General features: G+C 47.7%; 1 protein-coding gene across 1 annotated transcript in view; it reads right to left on the bottom strand.

The window, feature by feature from the left end:
* Positions 1–27,206, bottom strand: part of USP34 (ubiquitin specific peptidase 34) — a 1,418,841-nt gene that overhangs the window by 358,503 nt on the left and 1,033,132 nt on the right. The window contains 3 exon segments of the mRNA XM_030196176.1: positions 5,601–5,696; positions 5,787–5,840; positions 21,260–21,338. Coding sequence (XP_030052036.1) covers positions 5,601–5,696; positions 5,787–5,840; positions 21,260–21,338 — 229 coding nt within the window.

Here is a 27,206-nt window from a genome sequence, read left to right as displayed (position 1 = left end):
GTACGAGTGTGTCTCCTCTGTCCCCCCTCCAGCCACCCAGCGATTCTCCTCTCTTCCCTGCTCCCCCTCCAGCCACCCAGCGATTCTACTTTTTCCCTTGCCCCCCTCCAGCCACCCACCGATACTCTTCTCTCCCCTGCCCCCCCTCCAGCCACCCACCGAGTCTCCTCTGTCCCTGCCCCCCCTCCAGCCACCCAGCAATTGTCCTATCTCCCCTGCCCCCCCACCAGTCACCCAGCGATTCTCCTGTGTCCCCTGCCCCCTTCCAGCCACCCAGCGATTCTCCTTTTTCCCTTGCCCCCCTCCAGCCACCCAACAAATCTCCTCTCTCCCCTGACCCTCCTTCAGCCACCCAGTGAGTCTCCTGTGTCCCCTGCTCCCCCTCCAGCCACCCAGCGATTCTCCTATGTCCCTTGTCCCCCCCTCCAGGCACCCTGCGATTCTGCTCTCTCCCCTGCCCCCCCTCCAGCCACCCAGTGATTGTCCTATCTCCCCTGCTCCCCCTCCAGCCACCCGAGTCTCCTTTTTCCCTTGCCTCCCTCCAGCTACCCAGTGAATCTCCTCTCTCCCCTGCACCCCTCCAGCCAGCTAGCGATTCTCCTGTCTCCCCCTCCAGCCAGCCAGCGATTGTCCTATCTCCCCTGCCCACCCCTCCAGCCAGCCAGCGATTCTCCTATGTCCCTTGCCCCCCCCCCTCCAGGCACCCTGCGATTCTGCTCTCTCCCCTGCTCCCCCTCCAGTCACCCAGCGATTCTCCTTCCCCTTACAGCACCACACCGCCCAAATCTCTGCCCCTCCGCCAACCGCCCAACCTCCGCTGCCGTGCATAGCTCAGCGTGCACGCCCACTGTACGGTACAGCCAATCGCCGCCGTGCGCTCGCCCTCCCACCTGTGATTGGTCGGTGCTGCGTGTGATGTACCCGGAAGTACACTGACATTACTTCCGGAGATGGATGCAGCTTTAGAGAGAGCACGAATGCCTCAAGGCTTCACTTTCTCAGCTTCAGGAGGTGCGTTTTATTATATATGATATTTAATTTTATTGCAATTTGAGAAGTGGAGAACAAGCAAATCTCTGGAAGATTTCGATGCACTGCATATTGGCAACTCAATAAAGCTCTGCATATAAGATGGAGATAGGCCATATATTATTTGATCAGCGAATACACATAATTTGAATGTGATGGGCGCATTTATTGGAAGCCAGTGTAATTTAGTAGTAATGGAGTCACTTTAGAGTAGCGGGGAGCTCTGAGCAAAAGGTGAGCCACCGTGTTCTGGGCAGTTTGTATTTTTATTTAGTAGTGAGGTTTTTAATCCTGCATAGATGGCACTGCAGTAGTCAAATTTAGATAGTACTAGTGATTGGGTCAGGGATCTGAAAATTGAACTTGGGAAGTATAGTCTCAGTCTTTTTAGTTTCCACAGTGATAAGTAAGTACATAAGTAATGCCACACTGGGAAAAGACCAAGGGTCCATCGAGCCCAGCATCCTGTCCACGACAGCGGCCAATCCAGGCATCGGATACTACTTTGGATACCTGAGGTTCAAGAGATAGTTGTTGATCAATTGTTACTCCTAGTATTTTCATATTGGATTCTAATGAGTAGGTTATGCTGTCAGTAACAAAGGTTTTGGTTTATATTGGGTGATAATGATTTGTTAGTATTAGGAACTTAGAATTTTTTTCTCTGTTAAGTTTTAATGTAAAATTATTGGCCGAAGTTTCTATTAGATCTAATCCTGATTAGATTTTTGTTATAATTTCTTTGATATCCTTAACAAAAGGGATATAAATGGTATTATCATCAGCATACACGATCCATTTGATTCAAGTTTGTTGCTTAATGGTAGTCAAAAACAGCGAAGATGACGCAAAAAACGGAAAAAAGGAAAAGAGAAAGAACAAAAGATAAAAACAAAAGGTAATCAAAAGAACAGTGGAAAAAAGAAAATTAAAAATTGAAAAATACAAAATGCACAAAAGGAAGAATAAACTATAAAAAACAAAATTATGAATAAAATATGAAAATCAAAAAAAGACGACACAAGCAAAATGAAAAAAAACTAAATAAATTTATTAAGGTGATAGTGTTGCTTAATGGTGCCATCATTATATTGAATAGGATGGGAGAGAAAGGGGAACCCTGTGGTACACCACAATTGGGGGACCAAGGAGAGGGGATTAGGCCCAACTGTTTTACTTGGCAATATCTTGATAGGAGAAAGCCCCTGATCCATTGACGTACAATGCCATATATCCCAAAGTGGTCAAGCAAGTTTAGTAAGATGTCATGGTTAACTGTATCAAAAGCACTGGACATGTTGAACTGTAGAATAATAACTTTCCTACCCTCACTCAATTCTGTTCTGAAATTTGCTTTAAGGTAGTTAAGACTGTCTCTGTGCTGTATGATGGTCTGAAGTCAGATTGAGAAGTGTGTAAGATCAAGAAGGACTGGAGATAATCTATGAGTTGATAAGCGACCAGGCTTTCCATCACCTTCACCAATATTGGTATTAAGGCTACAGACCTTTAATTTGAAACTTCACTCATACTGGACTGGGGATGCTTAGGAACAGGAGTTAGTATTATTTTGCCATTATTTTAGGGTAAAATGCCTCAGAATAACATAATGAGAGATCTGATGGTAGGCATTGTATGAATAAATCAGGTGCTGATTTTAGAAGTTAGCTGGGACAGGAATCCAGTAAACACTGAGAGGAAGCACTGAATTGGTATTGGTAGACCAAGGGTGAAAGTTAAAATAGTGCACAATTTCCATGCTGTCAGATCTAGCCACTTGAAATTTGGATCTAAAGGATGCGCTTGTTCTGCATTATCAGAAAAGGAAAGATTTGAGGCTTGCACAGAGGTACCTGAGGAAAAATGGAGTGTCTTTTGAGAAGAGAACTAGTTTTGACAGCCAGTTCTGTGCTGTGAAAATCATTGTGTCAGCCTCCTCTGAAACTCTTATTGTGCAGGATTCTTGTTAAAAGAGGATCAGTGAATAAGGATAGGAGTGGCCAAGTCTAGTTTACGGACAGTTCATCCCTTGCTATCTGATTTGAGGATGGCCACACTGAAAAGAGGGGTAGATTTGTGTTTTCACTGCTGGAAAATAGGTCCATTTCATAAGTGCCCTACGCTCAAAATCATCCTGTAGGAGATGAAAATCCAAATACCACTTGTGCGACTAAAGAACTCTGCTTGATCTGCAAGAGGACATAAGTAGCTTGAATTGTATGTGGCTGGAACCCTCAAAGTCCCAAACACCAGGGGTTTGTTAAGGAGTGTGTATGTGTGTGTGTGTGTGTGTGTGGGGGGGGGGTCAGGAAGTGGTCCACTGGATCACCAGGAATGTTTATAGGTGTTGGGAGGGATCCACTGGACCCCTACGGATTTTTTTTTTTTAGAGTTGTGAGGGGTCTAGTCACTGGCCATAGGTACGAGCCCATCTTTCTGAAAGAGGCCCTCTTTTGCCAAAAAGTTGCCCAGTTTCTAACAAATCTAAATCCTTCCCCCCTGCACCACTGTCTCATCCATGCACTGAGGCTCCAGAGCTCTGAAGGTGGGTCCTGGCTACAGGATCACTTCCTGCCACACCTGGCCTCCAAGGATGAGTCCATTGTCACAAATGAGGATTTCTGCAGCACTTGCACCGCAGTACCTGAAGAGACCATTCCCTCAGATCGCTCTGCTCCATTCAAATTCAGTTGCAAAGATGCCGAGTCACCAGTTTGAACAAAAGAGGAAGACACAGCCAGAGGAGACCTCTCTAAGGCCCTCATGATCAAAAGCAAATTCTGGCGCTAGAGGCTGTTAACGCCATACTAGCGCCAGAGTTTGCAGCCGACCCATGATCAGAGCCCTCGGGCGCCTGAAACAGCGCACTCGAGGGCTCTCAGCGCAAGTAGCATGCAAATGCATGCTAAACAGGGCTTCTACCGCAATTAGCTTGCAAATGCATGCTAATTGGCGCTTAACGCATTCATCCCCAATGATCAGCGACCAGCGCGCCAAAGATTGGGTCGCTGGCCGCAGCAAAATCAACACCAGCTCCGAGCTGGCGTTAGATTTTGCGGATCATTGGGGAGGAATGGTGAGCCCTGTCCAGCATGCAGTTGCATGCTGGCAGGCCCCCCTTCTCCCCCAAGGCAAACTCGAACGGGGGCTGGAGGTCCGGTGGGTCTCCAGCCCCCCAAACCCCCAGAAATCGTTCTTCCATCGACGGGGGTGGGGGCTGGAGGTCCGGTGGACCTCCAGCCCACCCCAAATCCTCCCCCCAGCGTTGTCTTTAAATTCCCTGGTGGTCCGTGGTGTGGTGACACCCCCCTGGCCCCGTCCCGACCCCCTCCCGGCCCCTCTACCTTTCTGTTGGAGAAGGGACGCAGCCTGCCTGCCTCCCTCCTCTTCCAGTCAGTCGTAGCCCAAAATGGCGGAGCCCAGCACCGCCCACTGCATCCTGGGATGCACTGGGCGGGGCTACAGACCATGTAAGGGAATCGCTCCCTTACATGGTTTGGGGGATTTGTGGGGGGGCCTTGTTGTTCGGGCCTCGGGCCAGGCTGTTTGACAGGTTTGGGCTTTTGACAGCCCAGACCTGTCAAACAAGTGCGGGAGGATTGTGCGGAGCGCATGCTCGGGCGCAATTCTCCCGCACTTCAACATGATAATCAAAGATAATAGCGCTGCTTAGATTTGCATGCATTATCTTTGATCATCGATGCAGAAAAGCCCTGCGCTGTCCTGGCGCTATTTTTAGGGCACTGTTTGGAACAGCGCAGGGCTTTTGATCATCTGGGCCTAAGAGCCAAATCATGAACAGGGAACCCCTTCCTATCAGGTCACATTCCTCCTCAACACAACTTCCACCTCTAGGTTGCAGTGGGATTATCCTCTTGGTGGGGCTAAACTCCACCCATAATGTTAAAAAAACTTTAAGGCTTTGCTCTAATTAAATCTGTAAAAAATCTGAAAGGAAAGGGGAGGAGAGAAGATGTGTCTGAATGAACAGGTTGAAGGAAGACTGAGGTGAAAGTGGAGAAGTCGTGATTAGCACAGAAGCAGCCAGTGCATGATCAGGAGCTTTCTAAATTAAGAAGTTCCTGAGCTGGAAAACAGCACTGCACATACGATCATCCAGAGGATGTCATCATCAAGTGTGACTGCATCTCCCCTGCTTGTTAACTGAGAACACATGTAATGGCCTTAATACACCCTAAGTGACTCTGTATGGTTTTGTTTTACATATTGACTGATGTATTATTGCACTACACTCTAATTGCTCAATTTGCAAGAGTAATATGTTTTATAAACAAATTTAAAAATCAGTCGACAACTGCTTTATAAAGTACTGAATAGGCACTGCTTTGTTCTCAAAACAATAAAATGGTACATAAACTTAGTGCCTCAAAAGAACTACTGCATACTGATGATTTTATTGTCAAAGTCTAGAAAAACCAATGCAGAATAACTATGATGTTGTGAAATATGCAACCAAGTAGCTCTTTTATTAGTCTGAATGTTCAGTTTCACCATAAATGCATGTATTAAAATTTAATTTATCTTGATGACATTTTATAATAAAAACATACCTCAAGTAACTCAGAAGAAACATCAAATGCCAGCTCCATTCTCTTTTCCTGTTCTGGCTCCACTCTTTTATAGAACAGCATGTATGCACTGTGGGTCTTTAAGGGGGCAAAAATGAATAATATTACTTCAAAGACTGCAAATTACAAAAGCCAAAAAATGACACTACCTTCATTAAAGAGAATTACCTTTTCAAAAGAGAAGTCCATAAATTTATCAGTGACAGAATCATATGTTTTAGTCTGTAAAAGAAGGAATATTGCTTAATATCTTCCACATTATTACACGACTAGTTCAAAAATTAATTTAAGTGCTCAAAGTTAGAGACTAGTAAAGTTAAAGCTCCAGGTGGAAAATCAAAAAACAAAGCCAAATGTTTTATGAGTATAGCTAAATTAATTTTAACCTCAGAGACTAAGGCCCAATATTAGATAATCAGTAGAAGCTACTAAAAGTTCAAGTCCCCTACCTGTGGATTTTCAACAGCACTATACAGATAGTGAAACTGAAAATTCTCTCTAACAGCTCTGGTACTGTCTGCATAGTCTTAAGACTAAAGATCACTTGATTACCTTGTATCATACAATTAGAAAATCCAGAAAGAACATACAAGAACTTAACATATGGATTAACATTGAATGAGAAACAAATTTCAACACTAAAAAAGTGGAGAAAAAAAGACCTCAGAAAAAAAATTCAAGCCTGTAATATATAAAGGCACTCATGCCAACATCATAGGTCAGAAAAAAGCTCCTCTTATTAGTGTGAAAAAAAATTCTTAATTCTCAGAGTAGAATACATATGTCCATCCACAGGAATGAAAAAAACTTAACATTGTCTCCGTGGAGTTTCAAAACCTACAATATTAAGTATTTGTAATCCACTTATCTCATGCTGAATTCTTGTCTTGAGAGGTGGCAAATCTAACAACTACTAAATCCTGACAGGGAGTCTCTGTTTCACCAAAGCTGCATCAGGGGCAATCATCCTGTGTCATGACCACTCTTTCTCCAAAGTTTGCAGGGCAGCATGAAAAAGAAGGCAGCATGAGTTAAGTGGATTACAAATAATTAATATTGTGATTTTTGAAACTTCACGGAGACAACTTTTTTTTCACACTATATAATGTGGAGTTTTTTTCTGATCTATGATGGCGTTGTGGGTCTCAGCCTTTGTATATTACAGGCTTGAATTTTTTTATGTATTTTTTCTCCACTTTCATAGTGTTGAAATGTGTTGATCCATATGTTAAGATCGTGTATGTTCTTAATGAATTTTCTAACTATCTGCATAGTGCCAGGGTAGAGAATGCAGGCATTCTGCCCAGCTATACATACAGCGGTGATATTCAGCCACTCTCTTTATAGCTAAGTGATCAAATTTAAGACAGAAAAAAGCTGTCCTACGTTAAACTGCTCAGCTATAGGCACAGTGATCGAATATTGCTGTTATATGTAGAGTGGCCAGCAGTGAGTGTGCTTCACATACATTCACAGTGCTGCCACTTATCCAGATAGCAGCTACATATACATATTTTTAAATGCCATGGTCAGCATTTAAAATGCTTACTGACACAGCTAAATATTTGGCCATAATAATCTGGCATTTTGGAAGAAAGTGAAAAGTTTCTTATTTCCAGACGCTATGGTTAAGATCTAATATCTTCATGGGAATTAGTCGCCTTTTGATAGATGAAATAAACCGAATTACTGCTCAGCTCTGAAAATCCAGCTCTTTATCTATTTATTTATTTGTCTGATGGTAGAACAATCCTGTGTTCAAGAAGCCAATATACAAGATTTTATAAATAAAAGGACCGATACTCAAAAGGAAATAGCCAGATTACTCCTGCAGCTATTCAGATATTCTCCTTAGCTGCAGATATCCACTGATATTCAGTGGCAGTATTTAAACAGTGCTGCTGATCTTCTGCTCTTTCATCCTTCCATGTGGATCGAGCGTGTCTCTCTGCTCCCCCCCCCCCCCCATGTGGGTCCAGCATCTATCTCTGGCCTCCATCCCCTCCCATGCAGGTCTGACATCACTTTGCTCCCCCCTCCTGGTGGTCTTCCGTTCCTGGCGTGAAAATGGCAGAGGAAGTGAAACAAGCTACCTATGGCTGGTCCTGCTGGAACCCTTCCTTTGTTGTGCCCCGCCTCCTATGATGTACCTTCCTGTGGGCTGACATGACAGAGGAAAGAGTCCAGCAGGACCGGCCAGTCACATGCTGTGTGTGACTGGAGGACCGACTGCCGTTGGGGTGCAAGGGGGGGAGGGGAGGCGAGAGGAGAGACACCAGATATACATGGAGGGGGGAGAGTGAACAGGAGCAAGCAGCTGCAGACCAGACCCACAAGATAGGGTATGGGGGGGACCTGCTATTTTTGAGGGGCCCTGAGCCCCACCACCTCCAACTGGAAGTTATCCAGTTAGCAGCAAAGTGAAGATACTTACCTATAGCAGGTATTCTCTGAGGCCAGCAGGCTGATTATTTGCACACACAGGTCGGCGATCCGCTGTGGCCCGGGAATCGGCATAAAAACATAGCAAAAAAACCCCAAAAGATTTGCCAGAGCCTCCTGGTGCGCATGCAGCGGTGCACCGCACATGAGTGGACTGACTTCCCACCCATTGCACAAGCATGTACCTCAGTTTATTTATTTATTACATTTGTACCCCGCGCTTTCCCACATACAGCAGGTTCAATGTGGCTTACATAGTAAAAACAAAAACATTACAAATTCCTGTAAGAAGAATATTACAAACTGTAATAAACATAACAATAATAAGGTTAAGTCCAAAAGCATAAACAAATCCAAGGGGAGGTGGGCAGGAATGTGAGAATAATCAGCCTGCTGTCCTTGGGGAATACCTGTTACAGGTAAGTATCTTCACTTTCTCTGAGGACAAGCAGGCTGATATATTCTCACACATGGGATATCCCTAGCATCCAGGCTCACCCAAAACAATAAACATTGGTCACCTGGGCCTCACAATGGTGAGGATATGATGTAGATTAACCTGAAACTATATACAACTAGTTGAGAGTGCAGCCTGGAACAGAATAAAAATGGGCCTAGGTGGGTGGAGTTGAATTCTAAACCCCAAACAGATTCTGCAGCACCGACTGCCGCGTTGAGTATCCTGCTCAAGGCAGTGGTGTGATGTAAATGTGCGGGCTGAAGACCATGTTGCAGCTTTGCAAATTTCTTCAATGGAGGCTGACTTCAAGTGAGCCACAGACGCAGCCATGGCTCTAACATTATGAGACGTGACATGATCCTCTAGAGTCAGCCCAGCTTGAGTATAAGCGAAGGAAATGCAATCTACTAGCCAACTGGCGATTTTGCGTTTTCCGATGGCGACTCCCCTCCTGTTGGGATCAAAAGCAACAAACAACTGGGTGGACTATCTAAAGGGCTTCATCCGCTCGACATAAAAGGCCAATGCTCTCTGGCAGTCCAAGGTGTGCAAACTGCTTTCACTAGGGTGGGCACGAGGACGGGGAAAGAATGTTGGCAAGACAATTGACTGGTTCAGATGAAACTCCGACACCACCTTCGACAGGAACTTAGGGCGCGTATGGAGGAATACTCTGTTGTGATGGAACTTAGTATAAGGTGCATGCACTACTAGGGCCTGAAGCTCACTGACCCTATGAGCTGAAGTAACAGCCACCAAGAAAATGACCTTCAAGGTCAAGTACTTCAGATGGCAGAAATTCAGTGGCTCAAAAGGAGCTTTCATCAGCTGAATGAGAATGACGTTGAGATCCCATGACACTGGTGGAGGTTTGACAGGGGGCTTTGAAAAAAGCAAACCTCTCATGAAGCGAACAACTAAAGGTTGCCCAGAGATAGGCTGACCTTCTACACGTTGATGATAAGCACTGATTGCACTAAGGTGAACTCTGAGTTGGTCTTGAGACCAGACTCTGACATGTGTAGAAGATATTCAAGAAGGGTCTTTGTAGGACAAGAGCGAGGATCTTTGGCCTTGCTGTCACACCAGACGGCAAACCTCCTCCATTTGAAACAGTAACACGTCTTAGTAGAATCTTTCCTGGAAGCAAGCAAGACCCTGGAGACACATCCTAAAGACCCAAGGAAGCGAATTGTAGGCTCTCAACATCCAGGCTGTGAGAGCCAGAGATTGGAGGCTGGGTGTAAAAGTGATCCCTCGTTCTGGGTGATGAAGGTTGGAAAACACTCCAATCTCCATGGTTCTTCGAAGGACAATTCTAGAAGAACCAAATCTGATGAGGCCAGTAGGGTGCGATCAAGATCATGGTTCTGCGGTCTTGCTTGAGTTTCAGCAAAGTCTTTCCTACTACAGGTTTGGGAGGATACGCATACAGAAGGCCTGTTCTCCAATGGAGGAGAAAGGCATCTGATGCTAGTCTGTCGTGGGCCTGAAGCCTGGAACAGAACTGAGGGACCTTGTGATTGATTTGAGTGGCAAAAATTCCACCGAGGGAGTACTCCACGCTTGGAAGATCTTTCATACAACGCCCATATTCAGCAACCACTAGCTTGTCAGCCAGACTATTATTTATGCCTGCCAGATAACTGGCTTGGATAAAGATGCCGTGACGGCGTGCCCAAAGCCCCACCTGGACGGCTTCCTGACACAGAGGGCAAGATCCGATGCTCCCCTGCTTGTTGGTGCAGTACATCACAACCTGATTTTCTGTTTGAATCAAGATAATTTGGTTGGATAGCCGATCTCTGAAAGCCTTCAGAGTGATTACTCGGAACTCCAAGAGGTTGATCTGAAAACCTGTTTCCTGGAAGGACCAGGCTCCCTGAGGGTGAAGCCCATCTACATGAGCTCCCCACCCCAGGAAGGGATGCATCCATCGCCAGCACTTTTTGCGGCTGAAGAATTTGGAATGGGTGTCCCATGGTCAAATTGGACCGGACTGTCCACCACTGAAGAGAGTTCCGAAAGTTGGTGGACAGTTGGATTACATCCTCTAGATTCCCCGCACCTTGATACCACTGAGAAGCTAGGATCCAATGAGCAGATCTCATGTGTAGACGAGCCATGGGTGTAACGAACTGTGGAGGCCATGTGCTCCAAGAGTCTCAACATCTGCCGAGCTGTAATAATCTGAGACTTTTGAACTACGGACACTAGTGACAGAAAGTTGTCTACCCGTGCCTCGGGGAGATAGGCTTGAGCTGTCTTCGTGTCCAGCAGTGCTCCAATGAACTCCAATTTCTGAACAGAAGTGAGATGGGACTTGGTGTAATTTATTACAAACCCCAGTAGTCCCACCACCTGAATAGTCATCTGCATGGACTCCTGAGCACCGTCCTCTGAGATGCTTTTCACTAGCCAATCGTCGAGGTAAGGGAACACATGCACTCCCAGTTTGCGCAGCAACACTGAAACTACTGCTAGACATTTTGTGAAAACTCTTGGAGCTGACGCTAGGCCAAATGGCAGTACGCGGTACTGAAAGTGCTACGTTCCCAGCCAAAACCAAAAATACTTCCTGTGAGCTGGAAGTATCCGGATGCGAGTGTAAGCCTCCTTCAAGTCCAGAGAGCATAGCCAATCGTTTTCCTGAATCATTGGAAGAAGGGTGCCCAGAGAAACTATCCTGAACTTTTCTCGGACTACGAATTTGTTCAGGGCCCTTAGGTCTAGGATAGGACACATCCCCCCTGTTTTCTTTTGCACAAGGAAGTACCTGGAATAGAATCCCAGCCCTTCTTCCCTTGGTGGAACGGGTTCGACCGCATGGCCCTTTAGAAGGGCGGAGAGTTCCTCTGTAGGTACCTGCCTGTGCTGGGAGCTGTACGAATGACCTCCCAGTGGGTAATTTGGAGGTTTGGTTCCAGATTGAGTGTGTATCCTAACCGGACTATTTGAAGAATGATTGGTTGGAGGTTATGAGAGGCCAGCTTTAGTGAAAAAACATTAACCTCCCTCCAACCGGCAAGTCGTCCTGCCCAGATACTGTTATTGTGGCTATGATGTTCTGGAGTCAGTCAAAAGCCCGTCCCCTGCTTTTGCTGGGGAGCAGCAGGGGCCTTGGGCGCATGCTGTTGACGGGAATGAGCACGCTGGGGCTGAGCCTGAGTAGGCTGGCGGGATGCCGGAGTGTACCTATGCCTAGCATAGGAATAGAGAGCACTCCGCGACCCCCCCCCCCCTAAAACCTCCTAGATGAGGAAGATGTAGCAGAAGGTGCCCAGTGGGAGAGAGAAGCCATAGTATCTGTGTGCTTCCTGATCTGGTCGACCAGGTCTTCTACCTTCTTTCAGAAAAGGTTATCCTCCCCGGCAACGTACATCTGCCATCCTCTGTTAGACTGGATGGTCTAGGTCAGAGACACGCAGCCATGAGTCTGCACATGCACATCGCTATACCTTGAGCACAGATTCTGGATGGAACATCAAGTGTCATAAGCGCGCCCCTGGTCAGGAATTTATGACACGCCTTCTGCTGCCTGACCACCTGGCGAAAAGGCTCGACCTGCTCCGGAGGGAGGGCATCAACCATGGTAGACAGCTGCCTCATTGAGTTCCGCAAGTGAATCCTCGTGAAGAGCTGGTAAGAATGGATACGGGCAGCGAGAAGAGCGGCCTGCTACGTCTTACTCCCAAAATAATCCAAGGTTCTAGCTTCTCTGCCTGGGGGACACCGAGGCATAGTTTCTAGTACTCTTGGCTTTTTGAAGGCGGAGTCTACCACCATGGAGTTATGAGGTATCTGAGACCTCATCAACCAAGGTTCACCGTGGATCCGATAATGGGAATCAGTCTTCTTGGGAATCACGGACTCAGACAGAGGGAACGACAAGTTTCATATAAGGACTTCCCTGAGTATCTTATGCAAAGGAACCGTCACTGCCTCCTTAGGTGGAGAGGTGTAGTCCAGGACTTCGAGCATCTCAGCCCTGGGCTCATCCTCCACTTCTGCAGGGAATGGATTGGCCTCAGTCATTTTCCACACAAACAATGAAAAAGAGAGGAGACAGTCTGGAGGGGAAGGCTCAGAGGGAATCCCAAAGGACTCATCGGAAGAAAAGTACCTGGGATCTTCAATGACTCCCACGAGTGCTCCTCCTCAGTATCGGAAAGCACTTCCCTCAAGGACTTCCGAGACTGAGCCTGTCTCATCGCCGAGGACCTACAGTCCCGATGACAATGTCAAGGGGCAGACGCCCGCATGGACTGCAGTGTAGCTAACTCCACCGACGTCGATGGGGAGACGACCTGGGTGGCAGTCGGTACCAGAGCTGCAAGTGGCATCAAACTCAGGGCCCTCATCACAGGCAGAGGGCCAGAAGCCGCTGCAGAAGACAGCACAGCATGCACAAACATCCCGATGCCAAAGCAGATTGATGCAGCAGTCCTTCCAGAAGTTCTGAAAGATGCACTCATCAACAGCCACCATCGGAGAAGGTTGCGGAGCCAGTGGAGCGGTCAGTGGCAGAGTCAGCTGAGGCTCGGGAGCAGGAACCGGACAGCTGAGAGGCCGATGTGTCAGTACCTCCTATATGGAGGGGGAGCAGTCCTCCCGGTGCCAACACTTTTCGGGTGCCAAATCTCTCAGCGTCCCGGAGCTCCTGGCACCGTGCTTCGAGAGGGAACTGTGTCGGTGCTTCTTAGCCTTCACTCGATGCACCTCACCGAGGCTCCTCGGTGCCGATGAGGACGATGTCGAATCCCTACGTGTCCTCGGGGTCGGGTCTGACGATGCCCAGTTCTGGTGGGCCTGTACAGCAGGCGGCCTCGAGATAGGTGGAGACCCATTCATTGCCTTACTGCTCCCAGCGTGCTGTGGCCTCTCAGCAGCCATCCCCATTTCCACTCCCGACGTCGATGCATCCCTCGATGTCAACGCCACCGACCTCAGTTCCGATGCCGAAGGACCAGACCGAGCCCCAAAATGTTTTTCTCTCTGGGCTTCTCGACCCAGTTGAGTCCTTTTCTTCATATGAAGACAAAGGAAACAACGAGCTGGGCTATGACTGGGCGCAAGGCACTGGATACACTAGGAATGTGTATCTGTACCTGAAATGGTACGGCTGCAGTGAGTACAGCGTTTGAAGTCCCTGGGAGACTTCGATGACATGTAACGAACCGGCGAAATCAATCGGCTCGATTGTGCCACAAAAATAGGGACAAAATGGGAGAAAGACTGCAGCTATTGAAAAAGAAAGGAAACTTTAAAAAGGACAAAGAAAACTACGAAAAAATAAAGGGAAAAACACTTTTTTTAAAAGATAAAATTATGTATCATACCTGATAATTTTCTTTCCCTTAATCATAGCCAATCAATCCATAGACTGGTGGGTTGTGTCCATCTACCAGCAGGTGGAGATAGAGAGCAATCTTTTGCCTCCCTATATGTGGTCATGTGCTGCCGGAAATTCCCCAGTATGTCGATATCTAAGCTCCATCCACAGGACTCTGCACTTAGAGAATTACACCCACAAAGGGACACTCTGCCCAGCTCACCACCGCCGAAGTGGGGGAGGGGAAATATTCCAGCGCACCACCGCCGGGGCGGTGGGGGGAACTGGCTACCGCAACCGCTGGAGGAGCTGGCTTACCCTAACACCGCTGAAGCGGGAGGGATACAAAGCTACCCTATAGCTGCACGAAGCGGGAGGGAGCGCCGGCATAATTTAGTTATCAATCCAGCCACCGCCGAAACGGGGGGAGAGGAAGCAGCAGCTCACTGTAACACAAAATTGTCTCAACTCGAAGAGACTTCAATTGGAAAAACTTGAACACGAAGTCCTCGTGAACAGGAAATGAAGACTGAACTTGAACCTTAAATATAACCAGAACACAAACAATACAGATATCTGGGAGGGGCTATGGATTGATCGGCTATAATTAAGGGAAAGAAAATTATCAGGTATGATACATAATTTTACCTTCCCTATCATCAAGCCGATCAATCCATAGACTGGTGGGATGTACCGAAGCAGTACTCACCCAGGGCGGGACATGGAAATCCCTGAACGCAACACTGAAGCCCCAAACTGGGCCTCGGCCAGAGCAGCCACATCCAAGCGGTAATGTCGTGAGAAGGTATGAGCCGACGACCAAGTAGCCGCTCTGCAAATCTCTTCCAAGGAGACAGATCTGGACTCTGACATCGAGGCTGCTTGTGCTCTAGTAGAGTGTGCCTTCAGCTGAATAGGCGGAATCTTCCCTGCCGCCACATAAGCTGACGTGATAGTCTCCTTGACCCAACGTGCCACCGTAGGCTTAGATGTCTGCAGATCCTTACGAGGGCCTGCGAACAGCATGAACAGATGATCCGACTTCCGGAAATCATTGGTCACTTCCAAGTATCTGATGATGACCCGTCTAACATCCAGGTATTTGAGCGCAGGGTACTCCTCTGGCCAATCCTCCCTACGAAAGGAGGGTAGGTAAAGCTGCTGATTCACATGGAATCGAGAAACAATCTTGGGCAGGAAAGAAGGCACTGTGCGAATCGATACTCCTGCCTCAGTGAATCGCAGGAACGGTTCTCTACACGAGAGCACCTGGAGCTCGGAAACTCTTCTGGCTGATGTGATAGCCACTAGGAAGACTGCTTTCAACGTCAGGTCCTTCAGCGATGCCCTTGGCAAGGGCTCGAAGGGTGGCTTCTGCAAGGTCCGTAGTACCAGATTGAGATTCCACGTAGGCACTATCGAGTGCAGAGGGAGGCGCAGGTGATTAACTCCTTTGAGAAAGTGTACCACATCCGGCTGTGAAGCCAGGGAAGCCCACTTCAGACGACCCCTGAAGCAAGCTAGAGCCGCCACCTGGACTTTCAGCGAACTGAGCGACAGGCCTTTCTCCAGCCCCTCTTGCAGGAACGCCAACACTGAAAATATTGGAGCAGTGAAGGGCGATACAGAGCCTGCCTCGCACCACGACGCAAAGGTACGCCAAACCCTGGTGTAAGTGGTGGAAGTAGAGTGCTTCTTCGCTCTTAGCATAGTGGCGATGACCTTGTCTGAGAAGCCCTTCTTCCTCAGCCGCTTCCGCTCAAGAGCCAGGCCGTAAGACCAAAGGGGGAGGGATCCTCCATCACCACGGGACCCTGATGTAAGAGGCCCCGCTCCGCTGACAGCTGCAGAGGGCTGTCCACTGAGAGTCTGACTAAGTCCGCACACCAGGGACGTCTGGGCCAATCCGGACCCACCAGGATCACCTGGCCCAGATGCTTTGCCACCCGGCCTAGCACCCTGCCCATCATGGGCCAGGGCGGGAACACGTAGAGAAGCTCCTGTGCCGGCCACTGCTGGAGAAGAGCATCGACTCCCAGAGATCGAGGGTCCCGTCCTCTGCTGAAAAAATGCAGCACTTGGCAATTGGCAGAGGACGCCATCAGATCCAGGCTCGGCCGGCCCCAGCATTTCGTGATGTCCAAGAACGCCCGAGCAGACAGTTGCCACTCTCCGGGATCCAAGGTATGGCGACTGAGAAAGTCCGCCTTGACATTCATGACTCCCGCAATGTGGGCCGCCGACAGCTGTTCCAGATTCGCTTCCGCCCACAGGCATAGCTTCATGGCCTCCTTGGCTAGAGGGGCGCTCCTGGTACCTCCCTGGCGATGACATAGGCCACAGCCGTGGCATTGTCCGACAGGACCCATCCAGGCCTCAGCACCAGTACCGGGAGAAACTCTAGAAGCGCCAACCGAATGGCTCGGAGCTCCAGGAGGTTGATGGACCATTTCGTCTCTGCAGGAGACCAGAGCCCCTGCGCTGTCCGTCCCAGGCAGTGGGCTCCCCAGCCCGTCAAGCAGGCGTCCGTCGTGACGACAACCCACTCCTGGGTCGTAAGAGGCATTCCTGCGGACAGCTTGCCTGGCCTCAGCCACCAGCTCAGCGCCTTTCGCACCCCTGGATCCAAAGGAAGGCGTACGACGTAATCCTCCGAGACTGGAGTCCACCGCCGCAGAAGAGAGTGCTATAGTGGTCTCATATGAGCCCTGGCCCAGGGTACTACCTCCATCGTGGCCGTCATGGAGCCCAACAGCTGCACATAGTCCCAAGCTCGAAGAGTAGAGGAGGCTAGGAACTGGCCCACCTGGGTCCGAAGCTTGACACTCCGGTTGTCCGGCAGGAACACTCTGCCCACTTGGGTGTCGAATCGAACTCCCAGATACTCCAGGGACTGAGTCGGGCGCAGCTGGCTTTTCTCCCAGTTGATGATCCATCCCAGGGAGCTCAGAAGAGCAATGACCCTGACTGTAGCTCTCCCACACTCCGCATAGGAAGGGGCTCGGATCAGCCAGTCGTCCAGATAGGGATGAACTTGCACTTCCTCCTTGCGGAGGAAGGCCGCAATGACCACCATTACTTTGGAGAAGGTCCGCTGAGCCGTAGCCAACCCGAACGGGAGGGCTCTGAACTGGAAGTGTCGGCCCAGCACTGCAAAGCGCAGAAAGCGCTGATGAGGCGGCCAGATGGGAATATGTAGGTAAGCTTCCTTGATGTCCAGGGAGGCCAGGAATTCTCCCTTTTTCACCGCAGCTATTACGGAGCGGAGGGTCTCCATCCAGAAGTGCCGAACTTTCAAGGCCTGATTGACTCTCTTGAGGTCGAGAATAGGCCGAGCAGATCCTTCTTTCTTTGGCACCACAAAGTAAATGGAGTAGCGCCCCTTGCCAAGCTGATCTACTGGCACCGGGACCACCGCGCCCAGGCGGATCAGGTTGCTCCAAGTCTGCTGCACGGCAGCCGCTTTGACCTGAGACTTGCAAGGAGAGTTTACAAACCCGTTTCTTAGGGGTCGGCAGAACTCTAGCTTGAAGCCGTCTCTGATGACTTCCAGAACCCAAGCGTCTGAAGTTACCCTGGTCCACTCGTCCAGAAACGAGGACAACCTTCCTCCTATCTGCACTGGGCCATGGACCAGGTCCCCGTCATTGGGTACACAACCCCGGGGGTGGGCCGGAGGGCGAACCTCCGGGACGGCGGTCCCTACGAAAGGAATGCTGCTTGGTGGAGAAGTTCCATTTCAAGGAAGCGGAGGCAGAGGAGGCCGACTTGCCCGGGCGATACCGACGGGCTTCCTGGAATCAGCCCTTAGAGGAACCAGGATGGGCACTGCCGGCCTGAGTCCTGACTTCTGGCAACCTCTTGCCCTTGGACGTTCTGAGCTCCGTCACGATCTTGTCCAGCTCGTCCCCAAAGAGCAGCTTGCCTTTAAAAGGCAACTTGGCTAGGCGAGATTTAGAGGCATGGTCAGCAGACCAGTGCTTAAGCCAGAGCCACCGCCGTGCAGAGACTGTCTGAGCCATGCCCTTGGCCGAGGCTCTCAAAACATCATACAGCAAGTCTGCCAAGTAGGCCAAACCCGACTCCAGGGTCGGCCATTCCGCCCTCCAGGAAGGGTCCGAGAGGGAAGCCCACTGCAAAACAGTCAGGCACGCCCTAGCCACGTAGGAGCCGCAAACCGAGGCTTGCAAACTCAGAGCGGCCGCCTCAAAGGACGACTTTAAGGCCGCCTCCATTCTCCTGTCCTGGGCGTTCTTCAGGGCAGTGCCACCTTCCACCGGCAGCGCCGTTTTCTTAGTCACGGCAGTGATTAAGGAATCTACCGTGGGCCAGACAAAGGCTTCCTGTTCCCCCTCAGGAAAGGGGTACAGACAGGACATAGCCCTGGCTACTTTCAGGCTTGCCTCAGGGGCATCCCATTGCGCTGAAATTAAGGTCTGCATGGCTTCATGAACGTGGAAAGTTCTAGGCGGGTGCTTCGTTCCCAGCATAATGGCGGAGCCAGTAGAGGCTGAGAGAGAGCCTTCCTCCGGAGAGGCAATCTTCAAAATGCTCATGGCCTGCACAAGCAGGTTGGGCAAATCCGCTGAGCGAAAAAGCCGCGCTGCAGAGGGGTCGTCCACTCCATCCGAGCGAGGATCAGTCTCTTCCATCGATTCCTCTAAAGATCTCTGGGAGAACTCAGACACGCTGCCATCATCTACATCAGAGGAGACCGAGTCCCCCGAGGGTGGAAGATCCACCCGAGGGCACTTAAGCATAGAGGCCTCATCACCCCGATCAGAGAGGTGGGCAGGGGCAGTGTTCTGCATAAGAAAGGCCTGATGCAGCAGCAAAATGAACTCAGGGGAGAAACCCCCCAGTCTGTGCATTTCTGCAGCCTGTGCCGCGACCCTAGAGGCGCCCTCCATCTGCGCTCCCAGTAGCGGGGGAGAGGCGTGTTGCACGTCCAAAATGGTGTCCGGCACGAAACTCCGAGAAGGAGCCGCGCAGGAAGAAGGGCGTTTTAATTTCGCCGACTTCTTACTGTCACCCGATTCAAGGGCGACCAAGCTGTTAACGTCTCCCATCTCGAGGGCGGCCCAAGAAGAAGGCGACCGAGCCGCGTGGCCGGTCATGACCGGGAGGGCGGCCAGCGGGAGATGGGCGCCTAAGGCGGGAAAGGCCGCCGCGCCGGAGGAAAAACCAGTGAACTCTCCCGGCTCCGAAAGGGCGCCCAAAAAGGGCGACTCTACCTTCGATCCCCGCGCGAACGCGTTCCGGGGAGCGTCTTTTCGCGCCCTTGCCATCCGAGGCCATAGCCACGTGGAGACCGTTCGGGGAACCCCCTGCCCGCTAGTAAAAGGTAAAAATTACCTGCTTCTTGCTCCGAGCAGCGACAACTTGTTCCAGTGAGCAGCCCAGAATAAGCTGTCGCTCCTCATGCAGAAGAAAAGAAACTGAGGTATGCGGTCGTGCGATGGGCAGGAAGTCAGTCCGTGCATGCACGGTGTGCCGCTGAACGCGCGTCAGAAGGCTCTGGCAAATCTTTTTTTTTTTTTTTTTAGCTCGGTTTTTATGCCAATTCCTGGGCTGGAACGGATCGCCGACCCATGTGTGAGAATATATCAGCCTGCTTGTCCTCAGAGAATATTTAGTCCACTAACCTAACTACTCAGATAAAGACAGGAAAGCAAAAAGGCTGTCCTAGCTTTGTCCTGGATACCAACACTGAATATTTGGATTTAGTTCAGCCACAGCAGCCGGAATTTTAAATAAATATTCATCAATGCATATATTGTGGCTAGATATGAAATAAACTACCGTAACGCTAAGCCAGTACACTATGGAAATAAAAAAAAAAAAAAAAAAAAGAGGCCAACTGCATGACACTTATGCTTTTTCTGGACTAACATAATATGTCTGTGACAAGCTTTCGAGAGTTATCCTCTCTTCATCAGATTGGTGATCACAGGAACTTCTAGCTCAACCAGAATCGGCCCCTAACAGGACTATCCTATATAATAATTCTCACCTCCAACAGGATGTGCCTGGGACCGTGCCTGCTGGAAGTGGTCTGCTAGGCAGGCACGCACTGACCTCAGTGACATCAGTGACAGACAATTTGGCAAAGCAAAACAATCTGAGTGCTGGCCATTAGGACACAGGGTTGATAGGAGAATTTTAAAAGACTGAAGGAACCGAAAGTGTTAAATGGGTGGCGGGGGGGAGTTCTGAACATCTGAAAGACATGAACATTTGGGAAAGGAAAACAATCTGAATGCTGGCCAATAGGAGACAGGGTAGATAGGAGAGTTTTAAAAGACTGAAGGAAACGAAAGTGTTAAACTGGAGAAGGGGGGGGGGGGGGGGGGAGTTGTGAATGACTGAAAGACATACAAATTTGGGACAGGAAAACAATCTCAATGCTTGCCATTAGCACACAGGGTACATAGGAGAGTTTTAAAAGACTGAAGAAACCAAAACTGTTCGGGGGGGGGGGGGGGGGGGGGGGGCAAGTTCTGAATGAATGAATGAAAGAAATGAAAATTTACAAGAGGAACACAATCTGAATGCCGGGCATTTGTACACAGGGTAGATAGGACACTTTTTTTAAAAAAATGAAGGACGTGAAAGTATTACATCTTCGGGGAGGGGTACATAGACTTTTGAAAGCCTTAAGGAACCCAAAGTGTGGGAAGGAGGAGGAGGAAAAGGAGGGGAGGGGGCCCTGTCACACACTCTCATTCTCACACACACACTGTCACACAGACAGTCTCACTCTGTCACACACCCGCACATTCACTCTGGCTCTCTCTCTCTCTCAAACATACACACTCCCAGGAAAACCTTGCTAGCGCCCGTTTCATTCGTTCCAGAAACGGGCCTTTTTTACTAGTGATAACATAAGCTTTCATTTCTAATTAACAGGGTTCCCTCTTCTTCGTCCTCATTTTAATCCCAACCTCCACTCTCTAGCTCAACTACTGAAGTAACAATCCTTTAGTCAGGGGCCAGACAGTGCAGTTCCCTCAAAAAGATGGTCCATTCGCATCAAGTCTGACCATCACATGTCACTTTTCTGTCAGTTTATCATAGGTCCCTATCCTGGAACCTTATATCACTAACCAGGAGCCTTTATGAACTTGCTTCCTTTATCCAGAGTAGCTAGAGTGGAATTTGGAGGCTGCAGCTGGCCCTGATTTAGTACCCCTTTTTATTTTTTTAAAGATAACTCTGGGCATCATTTTATTAACACAAGACTGGGACTCCATTTTCACAGGATCTAAATGATACCTCCACAGCATCACTGCTCAGTCCAGGAAAAGCCAGGCTCAGGAACCCAGTTCAGATTTTCTGCATGGCAGTAAGCAACACTGTTACCAAACTATTATTATAAAGGAGAATGCAATAAGCAGAAAATCTTACAGTCATTTCACCACCAAAACATTCCGAAGCAAGTTGAGCAGAATCAAATGGTTTTACTTCAGCATCATTAAAAAGGTACCTAGGAGAGAGGACAATATGCTTAAATCAGTCACACAAATTATGTGATATACTGTAGTTCATGTATGATACAAGGATAGTCATTTACCTTAAAGCTACCACTTGATACAAATGAAAATTGCTTTAAGCCACTTGTTAAAAAAAGAGGAGGGGTGGAAAACTAACAGAAAGAAATGTTCATAGTTCTGCATTTCTCCAGGAAGTTTAATAAGACAGCTACAAATATCATAAATTTATCCCTGTACAGGGACAGCAGATATTTGCCATCAAAAGAGATAAGCAAATTTCTTTATTGAAGTTGTCCTCTTGCCCTCTCAATTTTAAAACCCATTCTTTCCTCAAATTGACACAGTGATAGAAATATGCATTCATAAAGGCAACTAACATGGCAAGGAAAGCAAGTTAAGAAGATCTTAATATACACTTCAAGATAATGCTTGTAGTGCATTACATTTAGTCTTAGATAAAACACAAGAGTTTTTTTTATGTTGAGCCAAACTCTAACATTGCACTGGATTTGAGTTTTACTGACACCTTCCATTCTGAGCCTATCAGCATGAAGACTGAATTCTTAAAGCTACAGTGCTAAAATGACTGGTTTAGACTAATGAGGAGCTCATGCACTATCCACATAGGAAAGCATTCCTGTCAATAGTGGATATAAGCATTCAATCATTCACTGTTTACCTGTTTTAACAGAGAATGTTGAGCATCTGAAGTCTTTTTCCTCCAAAATATAAATTAACTGGTGAATCAAAGAGACATACTTGCTTATTTGAGAAGTAAAACTTTAGTTTATTAGCAAGGACCATACACAGTTTGAACTGGATTTTAGTTTACAATTTAGATATTTTAGTTATGTTTATGCAACAAAAACATTTTTCGCATAAAAATTAACTTCAAAACCAGTAAACCAAATGTTCTCAAATTTAGTAGTATGGCTTCCAGTTTTGGCAGTGATGTGAAAGCAGCAGTACTCATGAGTTCTGGTCTTGCTGCATTATAAAACTGTGCTGGAAGTCCAGAAAACCCCCATATACTTGAAGGGAGCATCAGGGTTTAAGAGGTAACCGGGTAGAGAGATGTAGTAACCATGTTAGTCCACTTTTAAAGGTAATCAATAGACATAAAATAAAATAAAAACATAGAAAAAAAAATAAGATGATACCTTTTTTATTGGACTAACTTAATACATTGTTTCATTTGCTTTCAAAGGTAACCCTTCTTCATCACATCAGAAATAAGCAAATGTTGATAAATAATAATATATATATATAGAAGTCGGTAAGATATCTTGTCGATAGAAATTTAAGGTCTTAAAAAAGTTTTTTAAGAATGCATGAGTTTTGTAGTTAAGATTGAATTTCATGCACATTGCATTTTTAGGATGAATGAACGACCCTTGAAGACGCCATAGCTGGCGAAACACAATTGTGTCGGGTGTTACGTTTCATTTCTACATTGTGGAAAACAGTGAGGCTAAAGAAAGTTTAATGGACACTAAGAATGGACCTTCAACAAGTTTATGATTAAAACAAGAGGTGCCCCTTTGTCCTAGTATTCAGTAATGCAGTTCATGTAAATTCTGGTGGAAGATCAGAGATGTTGGACAATAACTGCAATACTAAATTTTATTCGGGACAATACTAATGTCATGCTATTGGGCATAGCAAGATTGTGATAAAGAAGGACCAGTTAATGTGTGATGATTTAACATTTATATAAATATTAACATTTATATAAATATAAGGTGTTTTAATGATTTATTATATGATTGTATCAAAATGGTGTGAACGAATGGAAGATTGAGTGTGCATGTGATTTATTCTAAGCTGATTTGTTATAAGAAGTTTCGAGCTAATAAAGTTGTGTATTGAATGTAATTAAAGTGAACGGTTGCTTTCAATAATAATTATATATATATATATATATATATATATATATACACACACACACACAAGTGCACAAGTGAGGACTATCCTGGTGGAAAGAGGATTTGGTCCCTCAGTATTAATAAGAAGTGTACAAAAACACAGAGATCATTTCTCAAGTGAAGCAACTAGAGTTGTAACAGCTGTTTCGAAATCAATTTGCCTTTGATGACTGAGTGGAAAAGACCATCTCTGAAAAGGTTTTTTGGACATAATTCCTGGATGCTTATAGCTGACATGTTGTCAGTTGATAATATGGACTAAAATGATGTGGTCAAATTTAGAAGTATGACCATTGTTCCTTGTGATAACGATCACAGAAACATTGTCTTTTGTTATCTTTGGCAATAATATCTGAAGTTTTGTAATGTTTTGTATTAGTTTTATGTATGAATGAGAGTGTAGTTAGTATGAAATAATGGAATGAGAATGTGGTAAGAATGATAGAGTTTTGGTTTGAATGAAGTTTTTTTAGAAATTTTGTGGACAACATTGTGAATTATTAAGTGTAATATTTGAATAAATGCAACGGCTGTTTAAGAAAGTGTGTGTGTGTGTGTATATATATATATATAAGTGAAGCATCAAAGCATTCCAGTGACAGTCTCAAAGGTGGGTTTGGTGAGAAACAGGGAGGGCCGGTTGGACGAGGGACAGGGAGATATGAATGGTGCTAAAGCGAAGATATATACCTGTAGCAGGTATTGTCCGAGGACAGCAGGCTGATTGTTCTTACGATTGGGTGACGTCCACAGCAGCCCCAGGAACTGAAATCTTCCTAGCAACAAAAAGTTTGCTAGAGCCTTCAAGCGCATGTGCAGCCATCTTCCCGCCCATTGCTCGAGAGTCCCGCTTCAGTTAAATATAAAGCAATAACAAATGAAAAGGACAACTCCAAAGGGGAGGCGGGTGGGTTTGTGATAACAATCAGCCTGCTGTCCTCGGAGAATACCTGCTACAGGTATGTATCTTCGCTTTCTCCAAGGACAAGCAGGCTGCTTGTTCTCACGATTGGGGTATCCCTAGCACCCAGGCTCACTCAAAACAACAAAGAAGGTCAATTGGGCCTCGCAACGGCAAGGACATAACAAAGATGGACCTACAAAGCAGAACATCTAACTGACAGTGCAGCCTGGAACAGAATAAAAATGGGCCAAGAGGGGTGGTGTTGGATTCTAAACCCCGAACAGATTCTGCAGCACCGACTGCCCAAACCGACTGTCGCATCGGGTATCCTGCTGGAGCAGTAGTGAGATGTGAATGTGTGGACTGATGACCAAGTCGCAGCCTTGCAAATCTCTTCAATAGTGGCTGAATTCAAGTGGGCCACCGACGCTGCAATGGCTCTAACACTATGAGCCGTGACATGACCCTCAAGAGTCAGCCCAGCTTGGGAAGTGAAGGATATGTAATCTGCTAGCCAATTAGAAATGGAGCGTTTCCCAACAGCAACTCCCCTTTTGTTGGGATCGAAACAAACAAACATACATTTGGGTGGACTGTCTGAAGGGGCTTGTCCACTCCACATAAAAGGCCAATGCTGTCTTGCAGTCCAATGTATGCAACTGACTTTCAGCAGGGCGGGTATGAGGACGGGGAAAAAATGTTGGCAAGAGAATTGACTAGTTCAGATGGAACTCCGACACCACCTTTGGCAGGAACTTAGGGTGAGTGCGGAAATTAGGGTGAGTGCGGAGGACTACTCTGTTGTGATGAAACTTGAGATAAGGAGCATGCACTACCAAGGCTTGAAGCTCACTGACCCTACGAGCTGAAGTAACCGCCACCAAGAAAATGACCTTCCAGGTCAAATACTTCAGATGGAAGGAATTAAGTGGCTCAAAAGGAGGCTTCATCAACTGACAAAAAGCAAACCTCTCATGAATCGAACAACTAAAGGCTGTCCAGAGATAGGCTTACCGTCTACACGATAATGAAAAGCACTAATCGCACTAAGGTGAACTCTTACGGAGTTGGTTTTGACAAGTGTAGAAGGTATTCAAGCAGGGTCTGTGTAGGACAAGAGCGAGGGTCTAGGGCCTTGCTGTCACACCAGACGGCAAACTTCCGCCATTTAAAGAGTAACACCTCTTCGTGGAATCTTTTCTGGAAGCAAGCAAGACTCTGGAGACATCCTCAGAGAGACCCATGGAGGCGAAGTCTATGCTCTCAACATCCAGGCCGTGAGAGCCAGAAACTGGAGGTTGGGATGCAGAAGCGCCCTCTCGTTCTGAGTGATGAGGGTTGGAAAGCACTCCAATCTCCATGGCTCTTCAGAGGACAACTCCAGAAGAAGAGGGAACCAAATCCGATGCGGCCAAAAAGGAGCAATCAGAATCATGGTTGCGTGGTCTTGCCTGAGTTTCAGTAAAGTCTTCCCCACCAGAGGTAAGGGAGGATATGCATACAGAAGGCCCTTCCCCCCAATGAAGGAGAAAGGCATCTGACGCTCGTGGGCCTGAAGCCTAGAACAGAACTGAGGGACTTTGTGATTGATCTGAGTGGCAAAAAGATCCACCAAGGGGGTGCCCCAAGCTTGGAAGATCTTGCACACTATGCCCGAGTTGAGCGACCACTTGTGAGGCTGCATGATCCTGCTCAGCCTGTCGGCCAGACTGTTGTTTACACCTGCCAGATACGTGGCTTGGAGAAACATGCCGTGACGTTGAGCCCAAACCCACATCTGGACGGTTTCCTGACACAGGGGGCGAGATCCGGTGCCCCCCTGCTTGTTGATGTAGTACATGGCAACCTGATTGTCTGTCTGAATTTGAATAACTTGATTGGACAACCGATCTCTGAAAGCCTTTAGCGCGTTCCAGACCGCTCGCAACTCCAGGAGATTGATCCGAAGACCTGATTCCTGGAGGGACCAAGCTCCTTGAGTGTGAAGCCCATCTACATGAGCTCCCCACCCCAGAAGGGATGCATCCGTTGTCACCACTTTTTGAGGCTGAGGAATTTGAAAGGGACGTCCCAAGGTCAAATTGGATCGAATTGTCCACCACTGAAAGGAATTGTGAAATTTGGTGGACAGCTGGATCGCATCCTCTAGATTCCCTGCAGCTTGATACCACTGGGAAGCTAGGGTCCATTGAGCAGATCTCATGTGAAGACGGACCATGGGTGTCACATGAACTGTGGAGACCATATGGCCCAGAAGTCTGAACATCTGCCGAGCTGTAATCCGCTGAGATGCTCTGGCCATGGAAACTAGAGACAGAAGATTGTCTGCTCTCATCTCGGGAAGATAGGTGCGAGCCGTCCGTGAATCCAGCAGTGCTTCAATAAATTCCAGTCTTTGAACAGGAAGAAGATGGGACTTGGGGTAATTTATAACAAACCCAAGTAGCTCCAGCAGTTGAATAGTCATCTGCATGGACTGTAGAGCTGATGCTTCCGAGGTGTTCTTCACAAGCCAATCGACGAGATAAGGGAACACATGCACTCCCAGTCTGCGTAGCGACGCTGCAACTACTGCCAGACCAAAGGGCAGCACACAATACTGGAAGTGCTGCGCTCCCAGATGGAATCGAAGATACTTCCTGTGAGCTGGAAGTATCGGGATGTGTGTATAAGCATCCTTTAAGTCCAGAGAGCATAGCCAATCGTTTTCCTGAATCATGGGAAGAAGGGTGCCCAGGGAAATCATCCTGAACTTTTCTCGGACCAGGTATTTGTTCAGGGCCCTTAGGTCTAGGATGGGATACATCTCCCCTGTTTTCTTTTGCACAAGGAAGTACCTGGAATAGAATCCCAGCCCTTCCTGCCCTGGTGGAACTGGCTCGACCACATTGGTGCTGAGAAGGGCGGACACTTCCTCTGCAAGTACCTGCCTGTGCTGCAAGTTGAAGGACTGAGCTCCCGGTGGGCAATTTGGAGGTTTGGAGATCAAATTGAGGGAGTATCCTAACCGGACTATTTGGAGAACTCACCGA

The sequence above is a fragment of the Microcaecilia unicolor genome, chromosome 3, assembly GCF_901765095.1.
Source record: "Microcaecilia unicolor chromosome 3, aMicUni1.1, whole genome shotgun sequence".
Classification (NCBI taxonomy): Eukaryota; Metazoa; Chordata; class Amphibia; order Gymnophiona; family Siphonopidae; genus Microcaecilia; species Microcaecilia unicolor.
Note: the sequence above shows the minus strand (reverse complement) of the source record. Positions and strands in the feature narration are given on the sequence as shown.